The sequence below is a fragment of the Ascaphus truei genome, chromosome 11 (assembly GCF_040206685.1).
Source record: "Ascaphus truei isolate aAscTru1 chromosome 11, aAscTru1.hap1, whole genome shotgun sequence".
Classification (NCBI taxonomy): Eukaryota; Metazoa; Chordata; class Amphibia; order Anura; family Ascaphidae; genus Ascaphus; species Ascaphus truei.
Genome location: NC_134493.1, coordinates 58901549 through 58926986, shown reverse-complemented (window position 1 = coordinate 58926986; position 25438 = coordinate 58901549). Strand labels below are relative to the sequence as shown.

Here is a 25438-nt window from a genome sequence, read left to right as displayed (position 1 = left end):
ACCAAAGACAATGATGTTTGCTACATCCGTAGTTACAGGGGGATAAGTGAGACACAGGAAGACATAGGGCCATGTTTACTAAGTAGCGTTCTGCTAATTGATACCTTACGGCCCATTTGAGCCAAGGTGTCTTGTGATAATAGACTTGCTTAGTAACTATGGGCCAGAGAGTGTGTGACAGATGACCGAAGGAATATAAAATGTGTGTAGTCACTTAGTGTCCCCACACATATTGGGGATCGCGGTGTCACAGTATGTCCCAACGTTATGTGGGAGGAGAGGCGTGTAGTGATTTTCCCTCTGACTCTTCCTGGTGCTGCAGAGGGTGTGAGCAGATTAAAGCTCAGAGCCAGAGAATCTCTCGCCAGACACTGAAGTGTAACACCACCTGTGCAGGTAACGTATAGTATTACAGCCTCCTGAGCCTTGTGTCACACAGGCGGAGTGAAACATGCAAAGAAAGGTAAGGAGAGGAGGAGAGAGACACAAGGACAGGAAGATCAGAAGAGAGAGAGGGAGAGAGGGGGAGAGGGGGAGAGGGGGAGAGGGGGAGAGGGAGAGAGGGGGAGAGAGGGGGAGAGGGGGGGAGAGAGGGGGAGAGGGGGGGAGGGGGGGAGAGAGGGGGAGAGGGGGGGAGGGGGGGAGAGAGGGGGAGAGGGGGGGAGGGGGGGAGAGAGGGGGAGAGGGGGGGAGGGGGGGGAGGGGGGGGGAGAGGGGGGGAGGGGGGGGGGAGGGGGGGGGAGAGGGGGGGAGGGGGGGGGAGAGGGGGGGAGGGGGGGGGAGAGGGGGGGAGGGGGGGGGAGAGGGGGGGAGGGGGGGGGAGAGGGGGGGAGGGGGGGGGAGAGGGGGGGAGGGGGGGAGAGGGGGGGAGGGGGGGAGAGGGGGAGAGAGGGGGAGAGAGGGGGAGAGGGAGAGAGAGAGAGAGGGGGAGAGAGAGGGGGAGAGAGAGGAGAGGGAGAGGGAGGGAGAGGGAGGGAGGGAGAGGGAGAGGGAGGGAGGGAGAGGGAGGGAGAGGGAGAGGGAGGGAGAGGGGGAGGGAGGAGGAGAGGGGGGAGGGAGAGGGGGGAGGGGGGGAGAGGGGGAGAGAGGGGGAGGGAGGGAGAGGGGGAGGGAGAGGGGGAGGGAGAGAGGGAGGGGGAGAGAGGGAGGGAGGGGGAGAGAGGGAGGGAGGGGGAGAGAGAGAGACTGTGTGCAGGGAGAGGAGAGTGAGAGAGAATGAGATTTATAATAATGGTTTAGCAGGAAGGAGGGTAGTGAAACAGGGAGAGGTATTGTAGGGTAGAGAAACGGTTAACAAGAACAGAGATCTAAATTTAAGGAGAAATGAATCTCCAAGTAATGCTGCAGGTTATTCTTAATCAAGCCATTCTATGTCTTTATTTATATATAGCCATTAATGAAATTAATGAAAGCCATCACAAGGCAGCGCTGTGGATATAATCCTTAGTATATAGGATGATGAAGTTCCCAATATAAACCTTTGATGCTGGATCCTATATATAGTATGCTGGGATAGAAGCCAATTGGAGCCCCGCAGATAGCTAGGACAACACTAGGAGTCACAGGGAAACCCAGCAACCTGAATCCGATTGGGCAATCAGAGCAGCTCCCAAAGGCAAGATACCCAGAGAATGAGAAAACTGTACTCACAGTACCACTGCTTTTCAATAGTCATGCATCCTTGCGTGCGTCCTGTCGAGCCATATCCCGAAGAGTACACAAAGTAACATGGGGCACAGCCAAAAAGAGAACTGGGGGCAGGATCGAAAGTCAAAAAGAATACAAATGTATTAGCACATAGTGCGCATAAGGAAACTGGAACAACACTCTGACGCGTTCCGCGCCGTAGGTGGCGCCTTATCAAAGAGAACAGAGATCTAGCAAAACGTCATGAAGAAGCTTTTCAATAGCCCCACACTATATTCCTGCCTTCATCAGGGTGGATTATAATGGGAGGAGAGAAGGAATACTATGGGTCTGATACACTAGGGTGAGCAGCTATTCATTCAGCGAGAAACAGCCTTTTCCCTGCAGGATTTTTGTACATTGACACGTTTCTGGGGTTATTCAAACTCACATTTACTCATTGGAACCCCTTACACGCTGAGAGAAGTGTCCCAGGCACCTGCAGCAGGACAGGGTTAATGCCTGTCTTGTAATACACAGGTGAAGGTGCTTTCGCTTTGTGAGGGCGTGGCAGTCAGTCCGGGGCGGGGCCGGCTATTCCTGTAATAGAGATCTGTGTGTGTGTAATTTTATACGTGTGCGAGGCAGGATAGGCACTGGCGCGGCTTCACAAATCCTTGTTGTTTTGGGGTAATATGAAGACTTTTGCAGCCATGTGTTTTTTTTGCTGTAAGAAGGGGCCCAGGGTATGTTCTGATCCCTTTGCCTTTCACAATCGGGTTTGCTCGGGAACTGCCGCCCACCGCAGCCGGCGTGAGTCTGTGATTGGTCAGAATCCCAGCACGTTTAGGAGAATTATAGTGGGTGAGTGTTCACTGCTCAGGACGAGTAGAGGGAGAACTTATCAAAATGATGGATTGACGTGTGGTGAGCCCCCGTACAGTATAACAGGGATGGTAGCCACACAAAAGGGGGTTTATAAGTGTGTACAGTATAAAGTATATATGTACAGATGCAGCGGCCGGTATCCGATCATTTCTCAAATTGGTTTTCGAGATCGCCCCGGCCATCCTTTCTACATTTGCCGCGACAGACTAATGGCCCAGCGGATTAACACAGCGGGGGTCCCTGCTGTGTTAATCTTACCGGGGTCTGTAAGAGACGCGCAGTAAGAGGCTGCATCAGTCACACTACCTGCGCGACTCTAACAGGCGACCGCGGGGGGGTTTATTTCATTTTAAACTCTACAGTTGTTGTATTGTAGCAGGGGGTCTCTGGAGCTGAGCCGCATTGATTTCAGGTCCGGGAACACCCTACTTCGCAAGATACAGGCCCTGTTATGGGGTGCCGGTATCCCCGCAATGTTATGGGGTGCCGGTATCCCCGCAATGTTATGTTGTGCCGGTATCCCCGCAATGTTATGGGGTGCCGGTATCCCCGCACTGTTATGGGGTGCCGGTATCCCCGCAATGTTATGGGGTGCCGGTATCCCCGCAATGTTATGGGGTGCCGGTATCCCCGCAATGTTATGGGGTGCCGGTATCCCCGCACTGTTATGGGGTGCCGGTATCCCCGCACTGTTATGGGGTGCCGGTATCCCCGCACTGTTATGGGGTGCCGGTATCCCCGCACTGTTATGGGGTGCCGGTATCCCCGCACTGTTATGGGGTGCCGGTATCCCCGCACTGTTATGGGGTGCCGGTATCCCCGCACTGTTATGGGGTGCCGGTATCCCCGCAATGTTATGGGGTGCCGGTATCCCCGCAATGTTATGGGGTGCCGGTATCCCCGCAATGTTATGGGGTGCCGGTATCCCCGCAATGTTAAAGACCTTCCAGTCACGTGGCACAGAGGATTTTACCATGGCGGGGATACCGGTACCCCATAACGGGGCCTGTATCTCGGGAAGCACCCCATAACGGGGCCTGTATCTCGGGAAGCACCCCATAACGGGGCCTGTATCTCGGGAAGCAGGGGGTTCCTGAGGCTGAAATAAACTTTGTTCAGCTCAAGAGACCCCCTGCTCACGCTCACTATGAATGAAAATAAAATGTAAGCAGCTCCATTACCTTAGCGGCTAACTGCTAAGGCAATGAAGGGGTTAAGGCAGACTACCAGGTTTATTGGGGGCAGAGGGAGCGGTCTGCAGCGGACCATCTCGGACCACCACGCACTATAGTGCATGGTGCAACCCGAGAAATGGCCGGATAAGGCCGCTGCATCTGTATGTGTGTGTATATATATATATATATATATATATATATATATATATATATATATATATATATATATATATGAGTTCTTCAGTATTAGGTGATACCTTTTTTATTTGGACTAACAATTTATGTCATAGGACAAGCTTTCGAGAGTTCTCTCTTCCTCAGGTCTGCAATACTGATCATAAGAGAGGATAACTCTCGAAAGCTTGTCCTATGACATAAATTGTTAGTCCAAATAAAAAAGGTATCACCTAATACTGAAGAACTAATTTATTCTGCACTATATCAACTGGACTAACACGGCTATTTTCATTTTTTATTTCATATATATAGCACAACAAGAAAGTATCCTTATATTGAAGCACACGGGCATACCAGAATATGATTATTGTTACAAATGTATTAGTAAAAAGATAAAAACAAGTCGAGAAATATAAAAGAGAAGGGGGACTCACAACTGACAATACAGATATACCATGAGGACAAAGGCACATTAATTGGTCAAAAGGATCACCAATGGCTGTTATGGTAGATAGTCAAATACATTCTATCCAAAACATTGGTAGCTCACTGAAAGGCACTATCCTGTAATGTAACACATTACTGCAGAGCTGTGTACTATAGATAGAAGTATGCCTGTAATATAACCCTAGGTTGCATATGAACAATATTGCCTAGGCTAATGTCAAGGAATCCAGTATAAGAGCATGTATCACAGTGTTGTTAAATTAGGATACATCACCAAAATCTATGTGGTTGGTATGGCCAAAAAACGAATTGCAGAAGCCTCCTATAATGGAAAAAGTCAGGGGTCCCCCTCCACAGACTCCCACTCCAACGCGTTTCGACAAACGGTCTTCTTTGGGGTGTGGAGTTGTGGAGAGTGAGCCTAGCATTTATAATGGAGTCAGGGGGTGTAGTACTGAAATTTCGCGCCAAAGTTCAGTGAGGAACAGCTGAAGGGTATGAAGGGAAAGGAAAGAGGAGTGCTCGCAATAATGCGACTGACGTCATGACGTATGACGTCACCGTGTATGAGCGTCATGACGTCAGTATCCCCTATTGTCACAATCGGCAGCGTGAAATCACTACTGCCGATGTGGTACTCACATAGAGGGGGAACAAGCAATAGGGGCGACTGGACTACCATGCCTCTAGCTCTACAACTAAATTTGGAAGCTATGGCAACCCCGGATAGTCGCGTGTTGACGTCACGATGGCTGACGTCATGACGCAATAAGCGCAGCATCCATAGATAGAATTCAGCATCTAGAGCAAAAGCCTCAAATATATGCCTCTATATACGCTTCCATTGCAGCAAGGGATTCTGGGAAATGGCATGCAAATGAGCACACAGTGCCACCTTTTGCTTTTTGTTTTGAAGCAAAAGGTGGTACTGTGTGCTCATTTGCATGTCATTCCCAGAATCCCTTGCTGCAGTGGAAGCGCTGTATGCTGGGTGATAATGGTGAAAGGCAGGGTTGCAGACCTGTCTAAGACATGCAAATGAGCATACAATAATGTTTATACTGTATATATATATATATATATATATATACATATATATATATATATATGAGACACGAAGAGAGGCCTGCAAAAGACCCTAAAATAGCTGTGATCTCCAGGACGAGCCCAGCTGATCCGGAACCTTTCTGGGGCAGCCCCACCCCTCCCCCCCACCCTCCCTACCTCTCCCCTTGTGTAGTCTGGTTGTAAGTCTGGTGGGTCTGTGCGTAACCCCGGTTTGTCTTTTGTGAGCCCAAATACAAAATGAGTTGTTATGTGTACTGTTATATACGACAATGGGTTGGTAGAGTATGTGATGATTGTACCATACACTCAATAAAAACTTTTTTGGTTGAAAAAAAGACCTAAAATAATGAATACCAAAATCAGCTAAGTATACAGTATACACTGATATGCGAAATGTCATCTCACAGAAGAGGTCAGAATACTGACACTGGACAAAGAGACAGAGGGGATAATTGTAGGATCTGCAGGGGTTAGCTGCCACTCAAAGACATCCTGTGTATCCTGCCTCCCCTGCTGATTGGATCCTGATGTTAGAGGAGGCGTAGTCAGCACCCTACAGGTAGCATCAGACAGAGCTGAAGATGCTAATGACCACTGGAGATGGGGGAATTTTGTGGGGTTACCAACCCCCAGGGAGGACATTAGATGGACAGAAGTGGGAGGAGGGACCGAATCCAAATGAAGGCAGAAATGTATTGTGGACGGTCTCTGCCAGAGATTCAGATTGCAGATACATATACTTGTACATATACTTGTGGTTCAGAATTACGGTGCCTCGGACAGTTCAGGTTTGGGAAGTCCGAATCCCCCCAAGTTCAGGGACTTTGGGATTTTGAACCTGCAAAAGTGTTCTTCCTTAGTTATTGGTGTGATGGACAAACATGTCAAATGATACCTCCCAGTCCTGGATGTCAGGACTGGATGACTGGGTTTTCTTACCCTATAAAACAGATGAGATGTGGACAGTGACCTGCAACATAGGTTGTTGCCATTCTATTCACGTGGCTGTTACTCTGTTTTTGTCTTTTCTCAGGGGAAGCTGACTGAGCTGAGCAAATGGCCAGTAATGCACATAAAGTTGGGATCTTCTCAAGAGACGGAAGAGACAACTACAACTGGTTGTATCTCCTGCTACTTTCAGGGTTTTTCAAGAGTGTGGTGACAGAGGTACACCCCATATACATCGCCAATAACAACTTCCACCAGTTCATGAACAATGTCACCCAGTGCACATTCGCCATCCTGTACCACTCTCGGAAGAGAGGGAGACTGAACGTCACCAATGTGACTGACTCTTTGTATGACATGGAGCTGGAACATTTAAGTACTATACTTGGTGAGAAGTAATTTTCTTATACAAACCCCCACCTACAGTATAAGGGAGGGTAGCAAAATGTATTTTATACAACTGGTTGCCAGTAAATAGCACAGGGACAGTAACTTCATGCCTGTAAGATAACCTTCTAATATTGGTTCTTGATACGCAAGAGGTAGGTTGAAAATGAAGCTGCCAACATTTGAACCATCTCTGCCATTTTATCCTACATACTGCAAAATAAGAAATCTACAGTTTTATAAATATAAGAGTGTAACTGCTGTTCCTCATTCAACATCGGTTTATCCTACCAATAATACATATACACTAATATCATTATTTATTAGCACACTGCACAAACCATTAAATCAACAACAAGAAGTAACAATACAAATAATATATTTGTACTCAGCCCATGTTACATTTCAGAACATTATGACATTTCCCTGAGTCTAACCACTGTAAATGTACTATATAAGGCTCTATATTTGCATGGAATCCATCCATGTATCCATCTTTCCCAGGAAGAAAAGCCATTATCTTAAGATTCAGGTCCATAACCGAATGCTTGAGCATTCACCCCGAATGAAGAGCTCACAATAATAAAATAGTCAGTTAATTAATGATTCTTTCTTTGTGTGTAGGAAAGAAACGGGTCATTGTGGTGATGGATGACGTGGAGAACAGCAGCCCTGAGGAGAAGAAGAGAATCCTACAAGACCAGTACAGCATTGGCCAATTGGCTTGTGATCTGTTCCTTTTCAGTGAGCAGGAGAAGAGATCCTGCAACATGTATGCTTCAGACCCAATATGGAGTGAGCGGCCCACTTCGAACCTGCTACATGATGAATATAACTCAGTGGTGAAGAAGAGAAAAGAGATGAAGGAGATCGTGGCTGGCCATAAAGACCAACATAGCAGAGACGGTAGTTTCTTACTGACTTTCAAGGGAGATTAAGGGCAGAGTACTTTGTTTGATTGGGCAGATCTTTCAAATATTGTTTAAAATAAAAAAGTGATAGAAATGGTGCAGGAAGGAGGGGTTTGGGTTTTTAGAGCACTGGGACTCCTTTTCTGAGATGTGCCATGTATATTCTTGGGACGGATTGTACCTCAATGAAGAGGGATCTTCTGTGCTAGCGGGGAGAATGCTAAAAAGGTTGGAGGAGATTTTAAACTAGGATGGAGGGGGGAGGGGAATGAAACAGATAATGAACTAAATGGAATAGATGAGGATACAAGGTGGTATGGAGGTAGAATGGGGGCAAGTGCAAGTTTGAAAAGCATTGAGATACCCATAGTAAATACAGATAATACTAGAAAACTTCTAAAGACTAAACCAAGTGGGATAAGATGAGATAAGATAATAGTACAGGCTGAAAAAAACTTAAATGCATGCTTGCTAATGCAAGAAGCCTAACAGATAAAATGGGGGAGCTTGAATTAATAGCTGCAAGGGAGCAGAATGATATCATAGGCATTACTGAAACATGGTGGGATGAAACTCATGACTGGACAGTTCATTTAAAGGGGTATTCTCTTTTTCGGAAGGATCGAACAAATAGAAGGGGAGGTGGAGTATGTTTATATGTTAAACCGGATCTAAAACCTATTATAAGGGATGATGTCTATGAAGGGAATGATGAAAATGTAGAGACTTTGTGGATAGAAATTAGCAGTGGAGATAAAAGTATAAAGACAATGTTTGTGGGAATATGCTATAAACCACCAAATATCGGTGAGGTTGAGGAAGCTAAAATACTTTTGCAAATGGAGAAGGCATCAAAACTGGGTCATGTTTGCATAATGGGGGATTTTAATTATACAGACATAGACTGGGGCAATGAGATTAGCGTTACAACAAAAGGAAACAGGTTTTTGGGGGTGCTTAAAGATAATTATATGACCCAAATTATTGAGGAACCAACCAGGAGAGGGGCAGTTCTGGATTTGGTCATATCAAACAATGTAGAAGTAATAACAAATATTCAAGTCCTGGAACATTTGGGTAATGGTGATCATAACATGGTCTCATTTGAAATAAATGATCAAAAAACAGATTACTTGGGTTCAACAAAGACCTTAAACTTTAGAAAGGCAGATTTTAATAAACTGAGGTCTAATCTAGTAGTAATACAATGGGATGATGTTTTTGCAGGGAAAAATGTAGAAGATAAATGGGCAGACCTTTAAAACATTGTTAGAAAAGCACACTTATCAGTGTATACCCTTGGGTAATAAGTATAAAAGAAATAAGTCAAAACCAATGTTGCTAAATAAACAGGTAGGGGAGGAAATGGACAAGAAGAGGAAGGCGTTTAGATTCTTTAAGTCAGAAGGGACAGAGGCATCGTATCAAAATTATATGGAATGTAACAAAAATTGCAAAAGGGCAATCAAATTAGCACAAATGGATAATGAAAAAAGGATTGCGATAGATATTAAGGCCAACACTAAAAAGTTCTTTAAGTACCTTAATAACAAGAAAATGAGAAAAGAAAATATAGGACCCTTTCAGTGTGAGATGGGTAGGCAGATTATTGGAGATAAGGAAAAAGCTGAGGTATTAAACAAATCATTTGCCTCTGTGTTTACCAGGGAAGAATCAAGTTCAATAGTAGTGCCGCAGGAGGAAGCCACAACCTCCATATTAATGAACAATTGGTTAACTGAGGAAGAAGTTCATAAGCGACTTGAAAAAATTAAAGTAAATAAGGCACCTGGCCCCGATGGCATACATCCAAGAGTTCTCAAGGAGTTAAGCTCAGTAATGGCAAAACCATTTTATTTAATATTCAAGGACTCCATTTCCACAGGCTCAGTACCACAAGATTGGCGTAAAGCAGATGTGGTGCCTATATTTAAAAAGGGAGCTAGATCACAACCGGGAAATTACAGACCTGTAAGCCTGACTTCAATAGTAGGGAAACTACTTGAAGGTTTAATACGGGATAATATTCAGGAATACCTAATGGAAGACAAAATTATTAGTAATAGTCAGCATGCATTTATGAAGGATAGGTCTTGCCAAACTAACCTTATTTGTTTCTTTGAGGAGGTAAGTAGGAATTTAGACCAGGGTAATGCAGTTGATGTGGTCTACTTGGATTTTGCAAAGGCTTTTGATACGGTTTCACACAAGAGGTTGGTGTACACAATAAAGAAAATTGGACTCAGTAATAATATACGCACCTGGATTGAAAACTGGTTAAAGGACAGACAACAGAGGGTTGTCATAAATGGAACTTTTTCAGGTTGGGCTAAAGTCGTGAGTGGAGTACCTCAAGGATCGGTACTGGGACCCCTGCTTTTTAACTTGTTTATTAATGACCTTGAGGTTGGCATCGAGAGCAAAGTCTCCATCTTTGCTGATGATACTAAATTGTGTAAGGTAATAGAATTAGAGCAGGATGTAATTTCTCTTCAGAAGGACTTGGAGAGACTGGAAACGTGGGCAGGTAAATGGCAGATGAGGTTTAATACAGATAAATGTAAGGTTATGCATTTGGGATGCAAGAATAAAAAGGCGACTTATAAATTAAATTGAGATATATTGGGGGAATCCTTGATGGAGAAGGATTTAGGAGAGCTTGTAGACAGCAGGCTTAGCAATAGTGCCCAATGTCATGCAGTACTGTAGCTGCAAAGGCGAACAAGATCTTATCTTGCATCAAACTGGCAATGGATGGAAGGGAAGTAAACATAATTATGCCCCTTTACAAAGCATTAGTAAGACCACACCTTGAATATGGAATACAATTTTGGGCACCAATCCTAAGAAAAGACATTATGGAACTAGAGAGAGTGCAGAGAAGAGCCACCAAATTAATAAAGGGGGTGGACATTCGAACTTATGAGGAGAGGCTAGCTAAATTAGATTTATTTACATTAGAAAAGAGGCGTCTAAGAGGGGATATGATAACTATATACAAATATATTCAGGGACAAAACAAGGAGCTTTCAAAAGAACTATTCATCCCACGGGCAGTACAAAGGACTCGGGCCATCCCTTAAGGTTGGAGGAAAGTAAATTTCACCAGCAACAAAGGAAAGGGTTCTTTACAGTAAGGGCAGTTAAAATGTGGAATTCATTACCCATGGAGACTGTGATGACAGATACAATAGATTTGTTCAAAAAAAGGTTGGACATCTTTTTAGATGGGAAAGGTATACAGGGATATACCAAATAAGTATACATGGGAAGGATGTTGATCCAGGGATTGATCCGATTGCCAATTCTTGGAGTCAGGAAGGAATTAATTTTCCCCCTTAATGGGGTTTTTTGTTTGCCTTCCTCTGGATCAATGAGTAAGTATAGATATAGGATAAAGTATCAGTTGTCTAAATTTAGCATAGGTTGAACTTGATGGACCTACGTCTTTTTTCAACCTCATCTACTATGTAGCTATATGTAACTATGAAATATATTGTAAAACGGTTCAGCAGCATATTCTAACCCTACTGCTTCAATGGGGCCTTCACACAAAATACATACAGGAAACACTTTCGTTAGTTCATTTTCAAAGTAGTTAACGGATACAAATAAAAAAAAATTTGAGCTGGACGTCCTGGTAGAAACATAGACATTTAACGTTGGATAAGAAGCACCTGGCCTACCTATTCTGTCCATCTTCCTATCTGCTGTAAAACCTAACTTCCTATTTGTTCCTAGGCTACCAAACTCCCCCAAAAGGTTCCCCTTTCCTGCTAGCCACACCTTTCAGTACATAACCTTGTGTTATCGTATTACTGCTCAGACATTTCTGAAGACACCATAACTTGTTCACTACAATTAAGTTACTAGACTGTGTAGAAGCCAACTGAGTATCCAGTTTACATCATCTCATCCACACCCCAGTCTCTGCTGTTCCCACAGTCCTCACTGATAAACCCGTCTGATAAACCCCACTGATAAACCCATCACTGACTACATATAGCTCAAACTCTTGCTATTCTACAGTAAATCAACCTAATGTCCCCACAACTCCCAGTTCTATTCTCCAGTCCTGTGCTTATTTCACTGCCTCTCACCCGGCCCCATTCATTTCCCCCATTTGGTATAGTGGGAACAGGGTAACGCACACTTAATGCATCTACTTCCATTCTCTTAAATCGAAGTGTAGAATATTGCAATATGTACCTAAATGCCACTGAACTTAGTACAGTATAATGTCCCAAGGTAATTCTTGGACAGGACGTCCCAGTATATCCTGACACGTCATGACAACTGTAAATGGTTCATGTTATTCTATGTGTGGGGAAATAATCCAATGATGGACAATACCAACTATCGCTCTTTTTTCCACTAAATGATTTATCTTCTACAGTTACCGTTGCATGTTACTCGTTCGATAATACAAGTTCACAGCTGTGCTTCCTACAGTAACTTGTATCCCCTAATATTCTCTCTTTGGGGAATTTTGCATCTGTTTATACCAAAAAAAAGTATTGATGCTCAAAATATTCGCGTAAGTTTGCAAACTCAGCAAAAGTTGCACTTTTTTGTGAAATAATTGTGAAAAAAGGAGCAGTTGGCCCAAGAAATGTGCATGGGTGCTCTGGTGATATGAACTTTATACGCAAGGTCACATGACCAATGTTCCCCCCTTTGAACAGATGTAACACATTAGGCAGGAAAGGGGCAATATTTCACATCCTTTTTTCCATTAACCCCCGCCTCTCCCACATTAACTGTACACAATGTACACAAAATTCACATTGTGTGACGTCCATTGTGACCCGTTCACACATCTTTAAATAAGAGTAATCAGGACAGGAACACAGAGGCCCAGCATAGAGATGTTTCTCGGTGTACGGTGCCATACTGACCAGAGGATACACCGGGCCCCGCCCGGACCAGGGAGAAGGATCTGAACTGATGAAGCCAGCAAGCGAAGAAAAGACACACAGTTTCTTAGAAAGCAGGAGTACTCTGTGTGGTAACATAAGCAATCTTTTCTTTTTATTCCACTTCCTCTTTCTAAAAATTCCTTTTACTTTGTCGTGAGATTGGCATACAGTACTTCTAGGTATTTCTGGAACTAGCTGAACCAAAATGTTAGTGAATACAGACAGGTGACAGCTACGGTTTAAAGTGAATAGCCTACAGTAAGTGATAAGGTGCAGAACGCAGGTGGGGGATACACACTGAGCAGGAATTACAATATAACCCTTTGATGAAGGAGACACCTGGTTATGAGGACCCCTGAACATGCTTGCAGTTGCTGCAACTCACCTCAATCACTTCTCCGCACCCAACTCACCGCAATCACTTCTCTGCAGCCAACTCACCGCAATCACTTCTCCGCACCCAACTCACCGCAATCACTTCTCCGCACCCATCTAACCTCAATCACTTCTCTGCACCCAACTCACCTCAATCACTTCTCCGCATCCAACTCACCGCAATCACTTCTCCGCACCCATCTAACCTCAATCACTTCTCCGCACCCAACTCACCTCAATCACTTCTCCGCACCCAACTCACCGCAATCACTTCTCTGCACCCAACTCACCGCAATCACTTCTCCGCACCCATGCAAAATGTCTAAATCTGGCTTATTTAGCAATATTCTCTCTGAACTGCTAGAACACAAAAAACTGAAACTTTTGTAGCGGTTACCACAAAGTATCACCTTTATTGGAATATTGATCCTCGTTCAGATAATCAGCATTGCTTTGAACAGCTTCTCTTATTAAAATCCCCCGATTGGACTTAGTTTCTCGGATTTTAATTGAATCCGACATAAGATTTACTGTAAATTAAACGGGTCCATGGAAGGTGCTTATAGCTAATCCCACGTGGAAATCAACAGAAATTACACATCACATTTGATTCAATTTGTCGCATTGAGATTTCGTTTGTCCGATTGGGATTCAGTTTGTCGGATTGGGATTCAGTTTGTCAGATTGGGATTCAGTTTGTCAGATTGGGATTCAGTTTGTCGGATTGGGATTCCGTTTGCCGGATTGGGATTCCGTTTGCCGGATTGGGATTCCGTTTGCCGGATTGGGATTCCGTTTGCCGGATTGGGATTCAGTTTGTCGGATTGGGATTCAGTTTGTCGGATTGGGATTCAGTTTGTCGGATTGGGATTCAGTTTGTCGGATTGGGATTCCGTTTGTCGGATTGGGATTCCGTTTGTCGGATTGGGATTCAGTTTGTCGGATTGGGATTCCGTTTGTCGGATTGGGATTCCGTTTGTCGGATTAGGATTCCGTTTGTCGATTGGGATTCCGTTTGCCGGATTGGGATTCAGTTTGCCGGATTGGGATTCAGTTTGTCGGATTGGGATTCCATTTGTCTGATTGGGATTCAGTTTGTCGGATTGGGATTCAGTTTGTCGGATTGGGATTCAGTTTGTCGGATTGGGATTCAGTTTGTCGGATTGGGATTCAGTTTGTCGGATTGGGATTCAGTTTGTCGGATTGGGATTCAGTTTGTCGGATTGGGATTCAGTTTGTCGGATTGGGATTCAGTTTGTCGGATTGGGATTCCGTTTGTCGGATTGGGATTCAGTTTGTCGGATTGGGATTCAGTTTGTCGGATTGGGATTCAGTTTGTCGGATTGGGATTCCATTTGTCTGATTGGGATACAGTTTGCCGGATTGGGATTCAGTTTGTCGGATTGGGATTCCGTTTGCCGGATTGGGATTCCGTTTGCCGGATTGGGATTCAGTTTGTCGGATTGGGATTCCGTTTGTCGGATTTGGATTCCGTTTGTTGGATTGGGATTCCGTTTGCCGGATTGGGATTCCGTTTGCTGGATTGGAATACAGTTTGCCAGATTGGGGTTCCGTTTTTCGGATCGGGATTCCGTTTGCCGGATTCGGATTCCGTTTGCCGGAATCGGATTCTGTTTGCCGGAATCGGATTCCGTTTTTCGGATTGGGATTCCGTTTGCTGGATTGGGATAACGTTTGTCGGATGGGGATTCCGTTTGCCGGATGGGGATTCCGTTTGTCTGATTGGGATTCCGTTTGTCTGATTGGGATTCAGTCCGCAGGTTCGGATTCGGTTTGCAGGTTCGTCGAACGGATTTTTCAGTAATTGGACATTACTGAAACTAACCTTTTGATATATCTAAACGTATGATTAATTCACAAGTGTAATATTTTGAGCACAAGGGGCATAACCACTGTGTACTACCACTGAACATGATAATGTTGGGGGGCCCAAGAGCAGGGGGGGCCCCGTCTGACCAGCGCTGGATGTTGGGCCCAGCCAGAGGTTGGCCCTACCTCTGCTTCCTGTAGCTGGGGCCTCTGTGTGCTGCCAGGTCCTCACACCAATCCCCCCCCGCCCCCTGCCGGTGTACCCATGTCCCCGGTCAGGCCCAATGCCCGCATCTGCAAGGGTGGGCCCCACTGGAGGGGACAGCTGGTTATGAACCGCTCTGAAGGAGTTGTCTTCTCCTTGCTAGGGACGATTTACGCTCCATTCATTTGAATCTGCCTCAAAGCTCCTGTGTTTCCCAGAAATGCGAGAGCCGCGTACGGTGCGGCCGACTGGCGCCGAGCAGGAAAACGTCTGGGCTTGTCTCATCTTTTACATGTTAAGCTGGACAAGAAATGGAATTATAAAATGAATAGCGGAGTTTATTTTCTGGGGGTGCATTGAGACAATCAGAGCCCCCAATGTTTGATAAATCGGCCTCTTGAATACATTTGAACCGGGGTGTGTGAGGCTGTGTTGACAGGCCCAGTATAATATAAGGAAGCCCAGTAGCTGGTGTAGGAGGCGCATCTTAGTCTGCTGCTGGTAATTAACACACCCAATACTATTCCCGTTATATTGTGCACAGGAGGCCGGAGAAGCTTTAGGCCACAAATGTTGGTACGTTAAGGAACCTTAGAACATGGATGTGAGCTGGGAGCAGCTAACTAGACCAGGGGGCTCAACTCCAGTCCTCAAGCCCCATGTCAGGTTTTTAGGATATCCCTGCTTCAGCACAGGTGACTCAATCAGTCCCTACTTCTGATCAGGTGGCTCAGTCAGTCCCTGCTTCAACACAGGTGGCTCAATTAGTCTCTGCTTCAGCGCAGGTGACTCAATTAGTCCCTGCTTCAGCACAGGACGCTCATTCTGTCCCTGCTTCAGAACAGGACGCTCATTCAGTCCCTGCTTCAGAACAGGTCGCTCAATCAGTCCCTGCTTCAGCATAAGTCTTCGACTGAGCCTCTGATTGAGCCACCTGAGCTGAAGCTGGGATATCCTTAAAACCTGACCTTTTAGGGGGGCGTGAGGCCTAGGGCAGAGCCCCCCTGACCTAGACCATGCACATACAAAGAGCAACGGGTTCTACCGCAGACGCGCCGCCTTTACATATGAAAGAGATGTTTCTGAAAAGGAGAAAAAGCTCGTGTGTAATGGCAATTCTGTAACCGTTCGCACTCCCACCTATAAGGTTTATTAGAGACCTTCAGTTTCAAACTGATATTATTATTATTATTATTATTATTATTATTATTATAATCATTTGTTTGAAAAGCGCCATCATATTCCGCAGCGGGGTACAGAGATGTGATCATTATATAAACAGTTACATACATATAGAGACAAACAGGCAGATACAGAGCAGTAATGAGGGCACCGGTCACAAGAGCTTACACTCTAGAGGAAATGAGGGACAATGTTGAAACAAAAGTTAGAGTGGCTGCTCATTGTGGGATGGAGTAAGCCTCGGGATGGAGTAAGCCTCGGGATGGAGTAAGCCTCGGGATGGAGTAAGCCTCGGGATGGAGTAAGCCTCGGGATGGAGTAAGCCTCGGGATAGAGTAAGCCTCGGGATAGAGTATGGTCCAAACACACAGCTGGTTCCATTAAGGTTTGGGTGTGTGGATGTTGGGGGTGTTAGAGTGGAATTTTGACCAGCCGCACAGCTTGTACTGATAGGGATGATCGGGGTGAGGGGTAGCAGGAGGGTGTTAAATGAAGAAAACTCTTCCAATGAAGACAATGAATCATGTAAGGGAAACAAAAACAGACATAGTGTAATACAGTAACTATACAATACACTTAACACTAAACAGACCTGCTGAGACAAGGACTGTTATAAAAGGTATCACATTTAATAAAACAACATTAAAATGATGTTGTTTTATTAAATGTGATACCTTTTATAACAGTCCTTGTCTCAGCAGATGTCTGTTTAGTGTTAAGTGTATTGTATAGTTACTGTATTACACTATGTCTGTTTTTGTTTCCCTTACATGATTCATTGTCTTCATTGGAAGAGTTCCAGCGGAGCGCATCCCTTCACTGGTTGTATAATACTTTTTATTAATTCTTTATATGCCTGTGACCCAGCGCCATAGATATAACGTTTTCTTCATGTTCTGTATCTGACCCGGGGGGTCAGAGTTATATCACAGGCTGCTGGTCTTTTTCTAGAATAGCGCTACCTTTCCTTTGTCTAGGAGGGTGTTAAATGTAACAGGGAGGGTGTTAGGGGTGCGCTAGAGAGGCTTCCTTCAACAGGTGTACTTTCAGGAAGTGTTTAAATGCCTGAAAGCTGAGGGAGAATCTGCTGGTGTAGCAGAGAGAGGGGGCAGCACGGGAGAAGTCTCACAGGCGTAAGAGGAGATAATAAGGCAGGATAATAATAATAATAATAATAATAATAATAATAGCGTGTTCTTGTATAGCGCTGCTAGTTTTACGTAGAACTTTACAGAGACATTTTGCAGGCACAGGCCCCTGCCCCGTGGAGCTTACAATCTATGTTTATGGTGTATGAGGCACAGGGAGATAAAGTGACTTGCCCAAGGTCACAAGGAGCTGATACTGGGAATTGAACCAGGTTCAAACTCAGTGCCAGTGAGTGTATTTACTCACTGAGCCACTCCTCCCAGGATGAAAGGCAGGTGTTGTGGGCAGAGGGTATTTAGGACTGTATTTGGGGATGAGGGCTGAGATGTAAGGGGGGGCAGCATAGTCGAGACCTCTGTAAGTTAGAGCTAGGGTTTAAATTAGACACTGGAGGATATGGGAAGTCAGTGTGTGGGATTGCGTTGTGGAATTAATACGGAACATTAGTAAATATTTACGGGGATAAAAGTGTTTTTTCTTTATTGTATTTCTTTGATTCTGCTATTGGAGGGCTTTTGATTAATACATTCATAAGCTGATTCATTAATTCTGATGGTATCTATTTTTCTTACAGACCCCAGAGGAAGCCAACCTCTAATCAGATCTACTTCTTATTTGGTTAGTAGCAATAATATTGTTTCCTTAAGTGTTCATCCTAGTCATCGTTCAGACGTATTAATAACACTGCCTATTTTCTGTTGAGACGGCTTGATACCCAGCCTTTTCCATATTTACAATTCCAACGCCTCTATTCCAAGCTGCCTTTAATGACTTGTCAGTATTATTATATACCGCGGTTCCTGGGCAGACTGTTCCATGCGCCCGCCATGTTTTAGTGATGATGACGGGAGGTTCTCTCATGATCTGCCCCTTCTAGTTTTCTATAACAATGGAAGCGTATGGTGGGGAGCAGTCAGTAAATCTGCATTCACACCGTCTCGTGAGTTACCCTCCACATTACTAGCGCTCCTATCGCTGTTATCGCTGTTATCGCTGTTATCGCTGTTATCGCTGTTATCGCAGTTATCGCAGTTATCGCAGTTATCGCAGTTATCGCTGTTATCGCTGTTATCGCTGTTATCGCTGTTATCGCAGAACGGACTTCAGTTGAGAGGTATTTTGTGTCTTAAAGACAATCTCTAGTGAAAAATCTCTTTCCTGGTAATGAAAATGCATAAAGTTACGTCATGGGCTACTGATGGGCGCACAAGCTGCCGCCGGGTGTCACGCATGCGCAGAAGCAGCCGCCACGGTGCCACGCATGTGCACAAGCTGCCACCGGGTGCCGTGCATGCGCAGAAGCGGCCGCCGCGGAGCCACGCATGCGCACAAGTGGCCGCCGGGTGCCGTGCATTCGCAGAAGCAGCCGCTATGGTGCCACGCATGCGCACAAGTGGCCGCCGGGTGCCGTGCATTCACAGAAGCAGCCGCTATGGTGCCACGCATGCGCAGAAGCGGCCGCCGGGTGCCGTGCATTCGCAGAAGCAGCCGCTATGGTGCCACGCATGCGCACAAGCGGCCGCCGGGTGCCGTGCATGAGTGCGGCCACACACACCGCCGTTATTAGAGGAATACCCCGTGAGTATAAATATCGAAGTGCAAATAGGAAACATTTTACAAATGTACCAAAAATAAAACCGTCATTGCTGGACTCCAATCTGGTAATATCTGGTAATATCTGGTAATATCTGGTAATATCTGGTAATATCTGGTAATATCTGGTAATATCTGGTAATACCTCCAGTATTCTTACCTACGGGATTAGCATCTGGATTTTTCATTACTACAGGGTGCTGGTTGTTGCTTTGCAATATATATATATATGTAGGTAAGAATAATGGAGATATTACCCGATTGGAGTCCAGCAACGAGCAGACAGCACACCAGGAATGATATTCAAAATGATTCTGTATTGTAGAAAAATACAGGCACCCCAGCCAACGTTTCGGTCTGCAGAGAGCAACCTTCTTCAGGGCAGCAATGGTCAAATGACCGTGACATACATTTATACCAACACCCAGTGACTCATGACACCCAATTCACCAATCAGAGAATAAGAAAAGCCAGCGAAATAGCTCACCTGTTGTCAATAATAGCCTTACTTGTTAGATTGCAGGCTGATGGTCATGTGTGTCTTTCTTGCTTAAGGGATTGGTCAGATGTCAGCAAGCAAAGAGTATGGTGGCTGCCTGGTGCTAATCAGCTGTTGCCATATCGTAATTGCGCATGCGCAAACAAGAGCACTATTTATGTCTAATGTGCACCGTTGTGGCTCCATTAGGGCAGATTATGGACTGCGCATGCGCATACCGGAGCGTCCGGCGTCACCATGAAACATAAAGTATGGTGGCCGCTTGGTATAAGCTTATCATGATTGCGCATGTGCGAACAATCGTAGCGTCGTAGACATTGTTTGTATCTCGTATGCACGCAGTTGCCTAAGGGCCAATCATGAGCTGCGCATTTACATAAGGGGGCGTCCGGCGTCACCATGGCAACCCGTGGAAAACAGCACTAAGTGACAGGAGCATGATACTCGGGGTTTATGTGAAACATGGTGTGCTGTCTCCTCATTGCTGGACTCTTAGGCAACTGCGTGCATATATATATATATCTTTACTTATCATAAGTCAATTATATCACTTATTCCAAGTGATAGTATGGAAATTTCAACACAAAAATATCTAAAATTAATTCTACTCTCAAATCTCTTTCATTGAATTAAATCATCACCACCACAAATACAATTTCTGTGTCAAAACAGTTAGAAAACACAAAGAAGTTTCACTTACAATGCGCGTGCTCAGCACACACAGCTTGTTTTTTCTGAGACTGTTTTTGGTTCTTTTTTTCAGAACTCACCTACGGACATAGTAGAAATAAGTGAACCCAGAGCCCCCAATGTGTGCAAACTCAGTAACAAGGTAACAAACTCTAATACTAATCTAGGGATGTGGGCGGTAAATCATTTCTACCCAATCATTTGTAATGTTTTTAATAAACTGATAAAAAGATGTACAAGATGAGCCCCCGATGTGAGATAAAACTGATCATTTCTGTACTCCAATATTGCTGAATCTTGTTTCTTTTTTATATGTACAGTATGTGTGTATGTCTTTATTTATATAGCGCCATTAATGTGCATAGCGCTTCACAGAAGTAGTACACGTGACACTCATATCATCATATAAATAACAACTAATACAAATAACACATAATGGGAATAAGTGCTTCAGACATAAAAGTAACATTAAGGAAGAGGAGTCCCTGCCCCGAGGAGCTTACAGTCTAATTGGTAGGCAGGGAGAACGTACAGAGACAGTATGATGGCGTTCTGGTAAGTGCGTCTGCAGGGAGCCAAGCTTTATGTACAGCTGCAGCGGCCGCTATTCGAACTCTTCATGCGTTGGTATATCGGAATACCCACGTCATGGCGCGGGAGGTCTTCCAAACTTCCCGCCTTAAGATGCGAGTGTGGCGAGTGTAGAAAATGGCATTTTAGTGTTCTGATTTTGAAACACCTGAAATTGACACAGTAGCACAGTAACAGAGTGACACAGTGACACAGTGACACAGTAGCAGAGTACTGTACACATTGCAATTCATTCATTACATTGTAACCAAAGAAACAGAATCCATGAAATTTAAAGAAAGCGTACGCGATAAGCGCGGGTCCCTGGGGCGATTGGCCGCATTCATGCCTCGTGGAGTACAGCAGACCACACAAAATCGGCGCCGTGATTTGTTCGAATAACGTCCGCTGCAGCTGTATGAGGTGTATAGTATCAGTCACGGAGCTACTTATATGCTTCGTTAAGCAGGTGTGTTTTAAGGTGGGTCTTAAAGGTGGATAGAGAGGGTGCTAGTCGGGTTTTGAGGGGAAGGGCGTTCCAGAGGTGCGGGGCAGCCAGTGAGAAAGGTTTAAGTCGGGAGAGGGCTTTAGATACAAAGGAGGCAGAGAGAAGACATCCTTGAGAAGAACGCCAGTTTTGCAGCCAAGCCATTTTTTACTGAACGTGATGAGTTTGTAAAGAAGCCGGAATATTTGTTATCTTTAGTAGGATTGGTCTAAACCTGCCACTAATTTGGCGAACGTGTTGTTATAAGAAGAATAAGTGATCCCTACTTTTCTTTAATGTCACTATCCCTGAGTGGTGGACAAGGGAAGATCATAAAGAAGAGACTGGGTCATACGTTCTGCCTTGTAACCGCCGTATTCTTACTTCCTTTTTTATCTTTCTCAATATATATCATCTTTTATCTTTTGCAGAATTTCTTCCTAATTATAATAGCGTCTATAGTTGTGTTGATAATTTGTCTGATTGTGGCCCTCACTGTAAAACCTATCCACTGATCTTCTGCTGCACCCATCATCTTCTGGGACACGTCACGTTTCTGACCATCCTGTTAACGCCTTTGATGCAGACAAGGTCAGCAGAACGGTATCTGGCTGAGCATGAAGTATTAGTAAGAAACGATTCAGTATTCACTCTGCCACTGCCTGCATCAGATGGATTTATTTCCCTTCTTTTGACACAAATCATGACGGTGATTGCCCAAACCATAAGCTGTGGTGGTGAAGGCACCTTGGGCAAAATTAAATGCTTGGTTCCTAAGTATATTGGTTTTCTGAAAACTGTGTTTTTATTAACATGAGATTTGAATCTCATTGCTTGCATAACCTTTCTGAACATGTAAGTCATATTGTATTACACTCTCTTCCGCCTGATGGTACGCTGGTTATAAATAAATTTCAAATATATCAATTGTGGATTTGTAGTATGTGTCCGACGCTTAAACAGTGAAGGTTATTTCCTATTCTTCTACAATATTCTCTTATTCTCTCCCACCTGAACTACTGCCCTCTCTGCAGGCCTGGATTATCCACTGGGCACAAAGGGTACCGTGTCGAGGGCCTGAGAAGCTCCCAGGGGTTTACGAACAAATGAGAAAAAGAAAACTGCTAAAATCAAACTTAATCATTTGCTGTCATTGAATTACTTTACAAATGCTTTTTAATTCTAATAATACATAACACTCCTTTCAATAATGTATTGACTTAGAATCCGTGTGGGGATATTGAAGGACAATCTAACTGTCAAGACTTCTGGTGCAGGTAGGACCTCATTTGCCAGAACAGCAGGGGGCAGGCGAGGAGGCATCAGGTTCATAGGCAAGGGTCCAGTGCAGGTGGCAATAAGCATGGTTGGGGTCACCAGCAGGGATCCAGGGCAGGGGCAAGAATCGTGGTCAGGGTCACAGGCAGAGGTTGGCAGCAGGGATATCCACAGGGACAGGGACAGAGGCTATGGCAGGGACAGGGCAAAAGGCTGTAGTGCACAACCGAAACGTCGGACTGCTTGGGTCATTAAAGCATTTTGTTTAAACTTGTGTGCTGGCTTCTCTCTGAACACTGAACAGGGACAGGGCAAGGAACAGACAGGGAATAAGCCTAATTGCAGTCAAGGACTTTTATTCACAAGGACAAGTACAGGAACAGGGAACAGACTGTGGCAGAGAAGTCCAAGGAACACAACACAAAGCAAAGTCAAAGAAGCACAGGAAACTATAACGACAGAGGACAGGACCAACAAGAGGAGACAGACAGACAGAGGAACCCCAGAGCAGCACCCCCGGTGGACAGACAAGGGAACTGTGGCTGGGAGCAGGATGTCTAGGAAGACTCTGACACTAACACACACATTTCATGACAAAGTGTCTCACGCACTCCATGCATCTTCTCTCCACTAACTCATGAACTCCCCGATCATTAGAGGCAGCCAGTTACATATAAGGCTAACAGTATTAATACTGCTGACACTATTAGACACCATATGAAAGTCATATGTTATATACATCTACGATTATATTATAGGACTGTAACAGGGACTTACCCCTGTTAAGAAACTTGCCTCTGATCCAGCAGTGTGCCGGTTAATTTCACACCTGCAATCAGACAACCCCACCTGCCTAATCAGAGCTATGTGAAATAGTGTCATGTGAGACACAGGAAGGAGATTCCTGAGCTGACATTTGGAGCTGACACAGGAAAGCAGAGAAGCCTGCACACAGACACTGTCTTGACCACATAGGGGTGCTGAGATAAAGACACCCAGAGACCTATATTCCTGGACACAGGGGACCCAGGAACCCACCAGAGACTGACATGAAGGGCCACCTGCTTTAAGGTATCTCTTGCGACTTTGGGGAATAGGGTGGTAATGGGATTATCCCTCCAGCCCTGCACATAGGGACTGGGGAACTAAGTTAGCCCTTACACAGATATAGGCGTTTGTTGTTTTTGTTGTTTTCATATGTTTGCTGTGCTACTTAAGGGAAACGGGCAATAAAGCCTTATTTTAATTTCACCTTAAAACAGTCTGTATTGCGTACCTCTGAACATGTCTCTTATATATGGTGTCAGAAGTGGGATGAGAGTTGGCCCTTGAAGTTCAAAGGGGCCCCAGAGACTGCCTGTGAGAATTTTTATGCTTGCTGCTCCTTGGCTTGTTGAAAAAAATAGTCCTTTGGCTACTGCCCTTTTTCTGGGGCCACGTAGGGGCAATCCTCACCATCCGAATAAGGCCTGAAGGGACACTGCTCTGTGTGGCCGGGCTCTTTACACCAGGAACACATTTTCTTCCCCATTCTTGTAGAGTCTGTATTTGACTTCAGCTGGGCGGCCATTTTAAATTCCCAGGTTTTTTTTCTTTCTTTTCTTTCACCAGTGGTGGGGTAGAATCTGGTCACAGCATCAGTCCCTTGTGTGGGTGACGAGATGAGGGGGATGTTATGGAGATGGGAGCAGTGTAGGTGAGTGATGGGATGAGGGGTATATTAGGGAGATGGGAGCAGTGTAGGTGAGAGTGATGGGATGAGGGGGATGTTTGGGGTATGGGAGCAGTGTAGGTGAGTGATGGGATGAGGGGTATGTTAGGGAGATGGGAGCAGTGTAGGTGAGTGATGGGATGAGGGGGATGTTAGGGTGATGGGAGCAGTGTAGGTGAGAGTGATGGGATGTGGGGGATGTTTGGGGGATGGGAGCTGTGTAGGTGAGTGATGGGATGAGGGGGATGTTAGGGAGATGGGAGCAGTGTAGGTTAGTGTTGGTATGAGGGGGATGTTAGGGTGATGGGAGCAGTGTAGGTGAGTGATGGGATGAGGGGGATGTTAGGGGCATGAAGGCAGTGTAGGTGAGTGATGGGATGAGGGGGATGTTAGGGAGATGGGAGCAGTGTAGGTTAGTGTTGGGATGAGGGGGTTGTTAGGGGCATGAGGGCAGTATTGGTGAGAGTTATGGGATGAGCGGGATGTTAGAGGGATGGGAGCAGTGTAGGTGAGTGATGGGATGAGGGGGATGTAAGGGAGATGAGAGCAGTGTAGGTGAGTGATGGGATGATCGGTATATTAGGGAGATGGGAGCAGTGTAGGTGAGAGTGATGGGATGAGGGGGATGTTTGGGGGATGGGAGCAGTGTAGGTGAGTGATGGGATGAGGGGGATGTTAGGGAGATGGGAGCAGTGTAGGTGAGTGATGGGATGAGAGGGATGTTAGGGAGATGGGAGCAGTGTAGGCGAGTGATGGGATGAGGGGGATGTTAGGGAGATGGGAGCAGTGTAGGTGAGTGATGGGATGAGGGGGATGTTAGGGGGATGAGAGCAGTGTAGGTGAGTGATGGGATTAGTGGGATGTTAGGGGCATGAGGGCAGTGTTGGTGAGTGATGAGAGGAGGGGATGTTAGGGTGATTGGGGCAGTGTAGGTGAGTGAAGAGATTAGGGGGATGTTAGGGGCATGAGGACAGTGTTGGTGAGAGTTATGGGATGTGGGGGATGTTTGGGAGATGGGAGCAGTGTAGGTGAGAGTGATGGGATGAGGGGGATGTTAGGGAGATGGGAGCAGTGTAGGTGAGTGATGGGATGAGGGGGATGTTAGGGAGATGGGAGCAGTGTAGGTGAGTGATGGGACGAGGGGGATGTTAGGGAGATGGGAGCAGTGTAGGTGAGTGATGGGATGAGGGGGATGTTAGGGAGATGGGAGCAGTGTAGGTGAGTGATGGGATTAGTGGGATGTTAGGGGCATGAGGGCAGTGTTGGTGAGTGATGGGAGGAGGGGATGTTAGGGTGATGGGGGCAGTGTAGGTGAGTGATGGG

The 25438-nt window shown here is 45.3% G+C and overlaps 1 protein-coding gene across 2 annotated transcripts; it reads left to right on the top strand.

Moving 5' to 3' along the window:
- The first annotated feature begins 271 nt into the window (after positions 1–271).
- On the top strand, positions 272–22058 carry LOC142463623 (uncharacterized). 2 transcript variants are annotated; one of them, XM_075566587.1, is made up of 6 exons: positions 272–396; positions 6415–6717; positions 7341–7622; positions 17862–17905; positions 20143–20211; positions 21558–22058. In XM_075566587.1, the coding sequence occupies exons 2-6, from the start codon at positions 6438–6440 to the stop codon at positions 21639–21641; spliced, it is 759 nt and encodes a 252-aa protein (XP_075422702.1). In that variant the 5' UTR covers positions 272–396; positions 6415–6437; the 3' UTR covers positions 21642–22058. The 2 variants fall into 2 exon arrangements, with proteins under 2 accessions (XP_075422702.1, XP_075422703.1); XM_075566588.1 differs by having other exon boundaries at positions 355–463.
- Positions 22059–25438: the final 3380 nt, after the last annotated feature.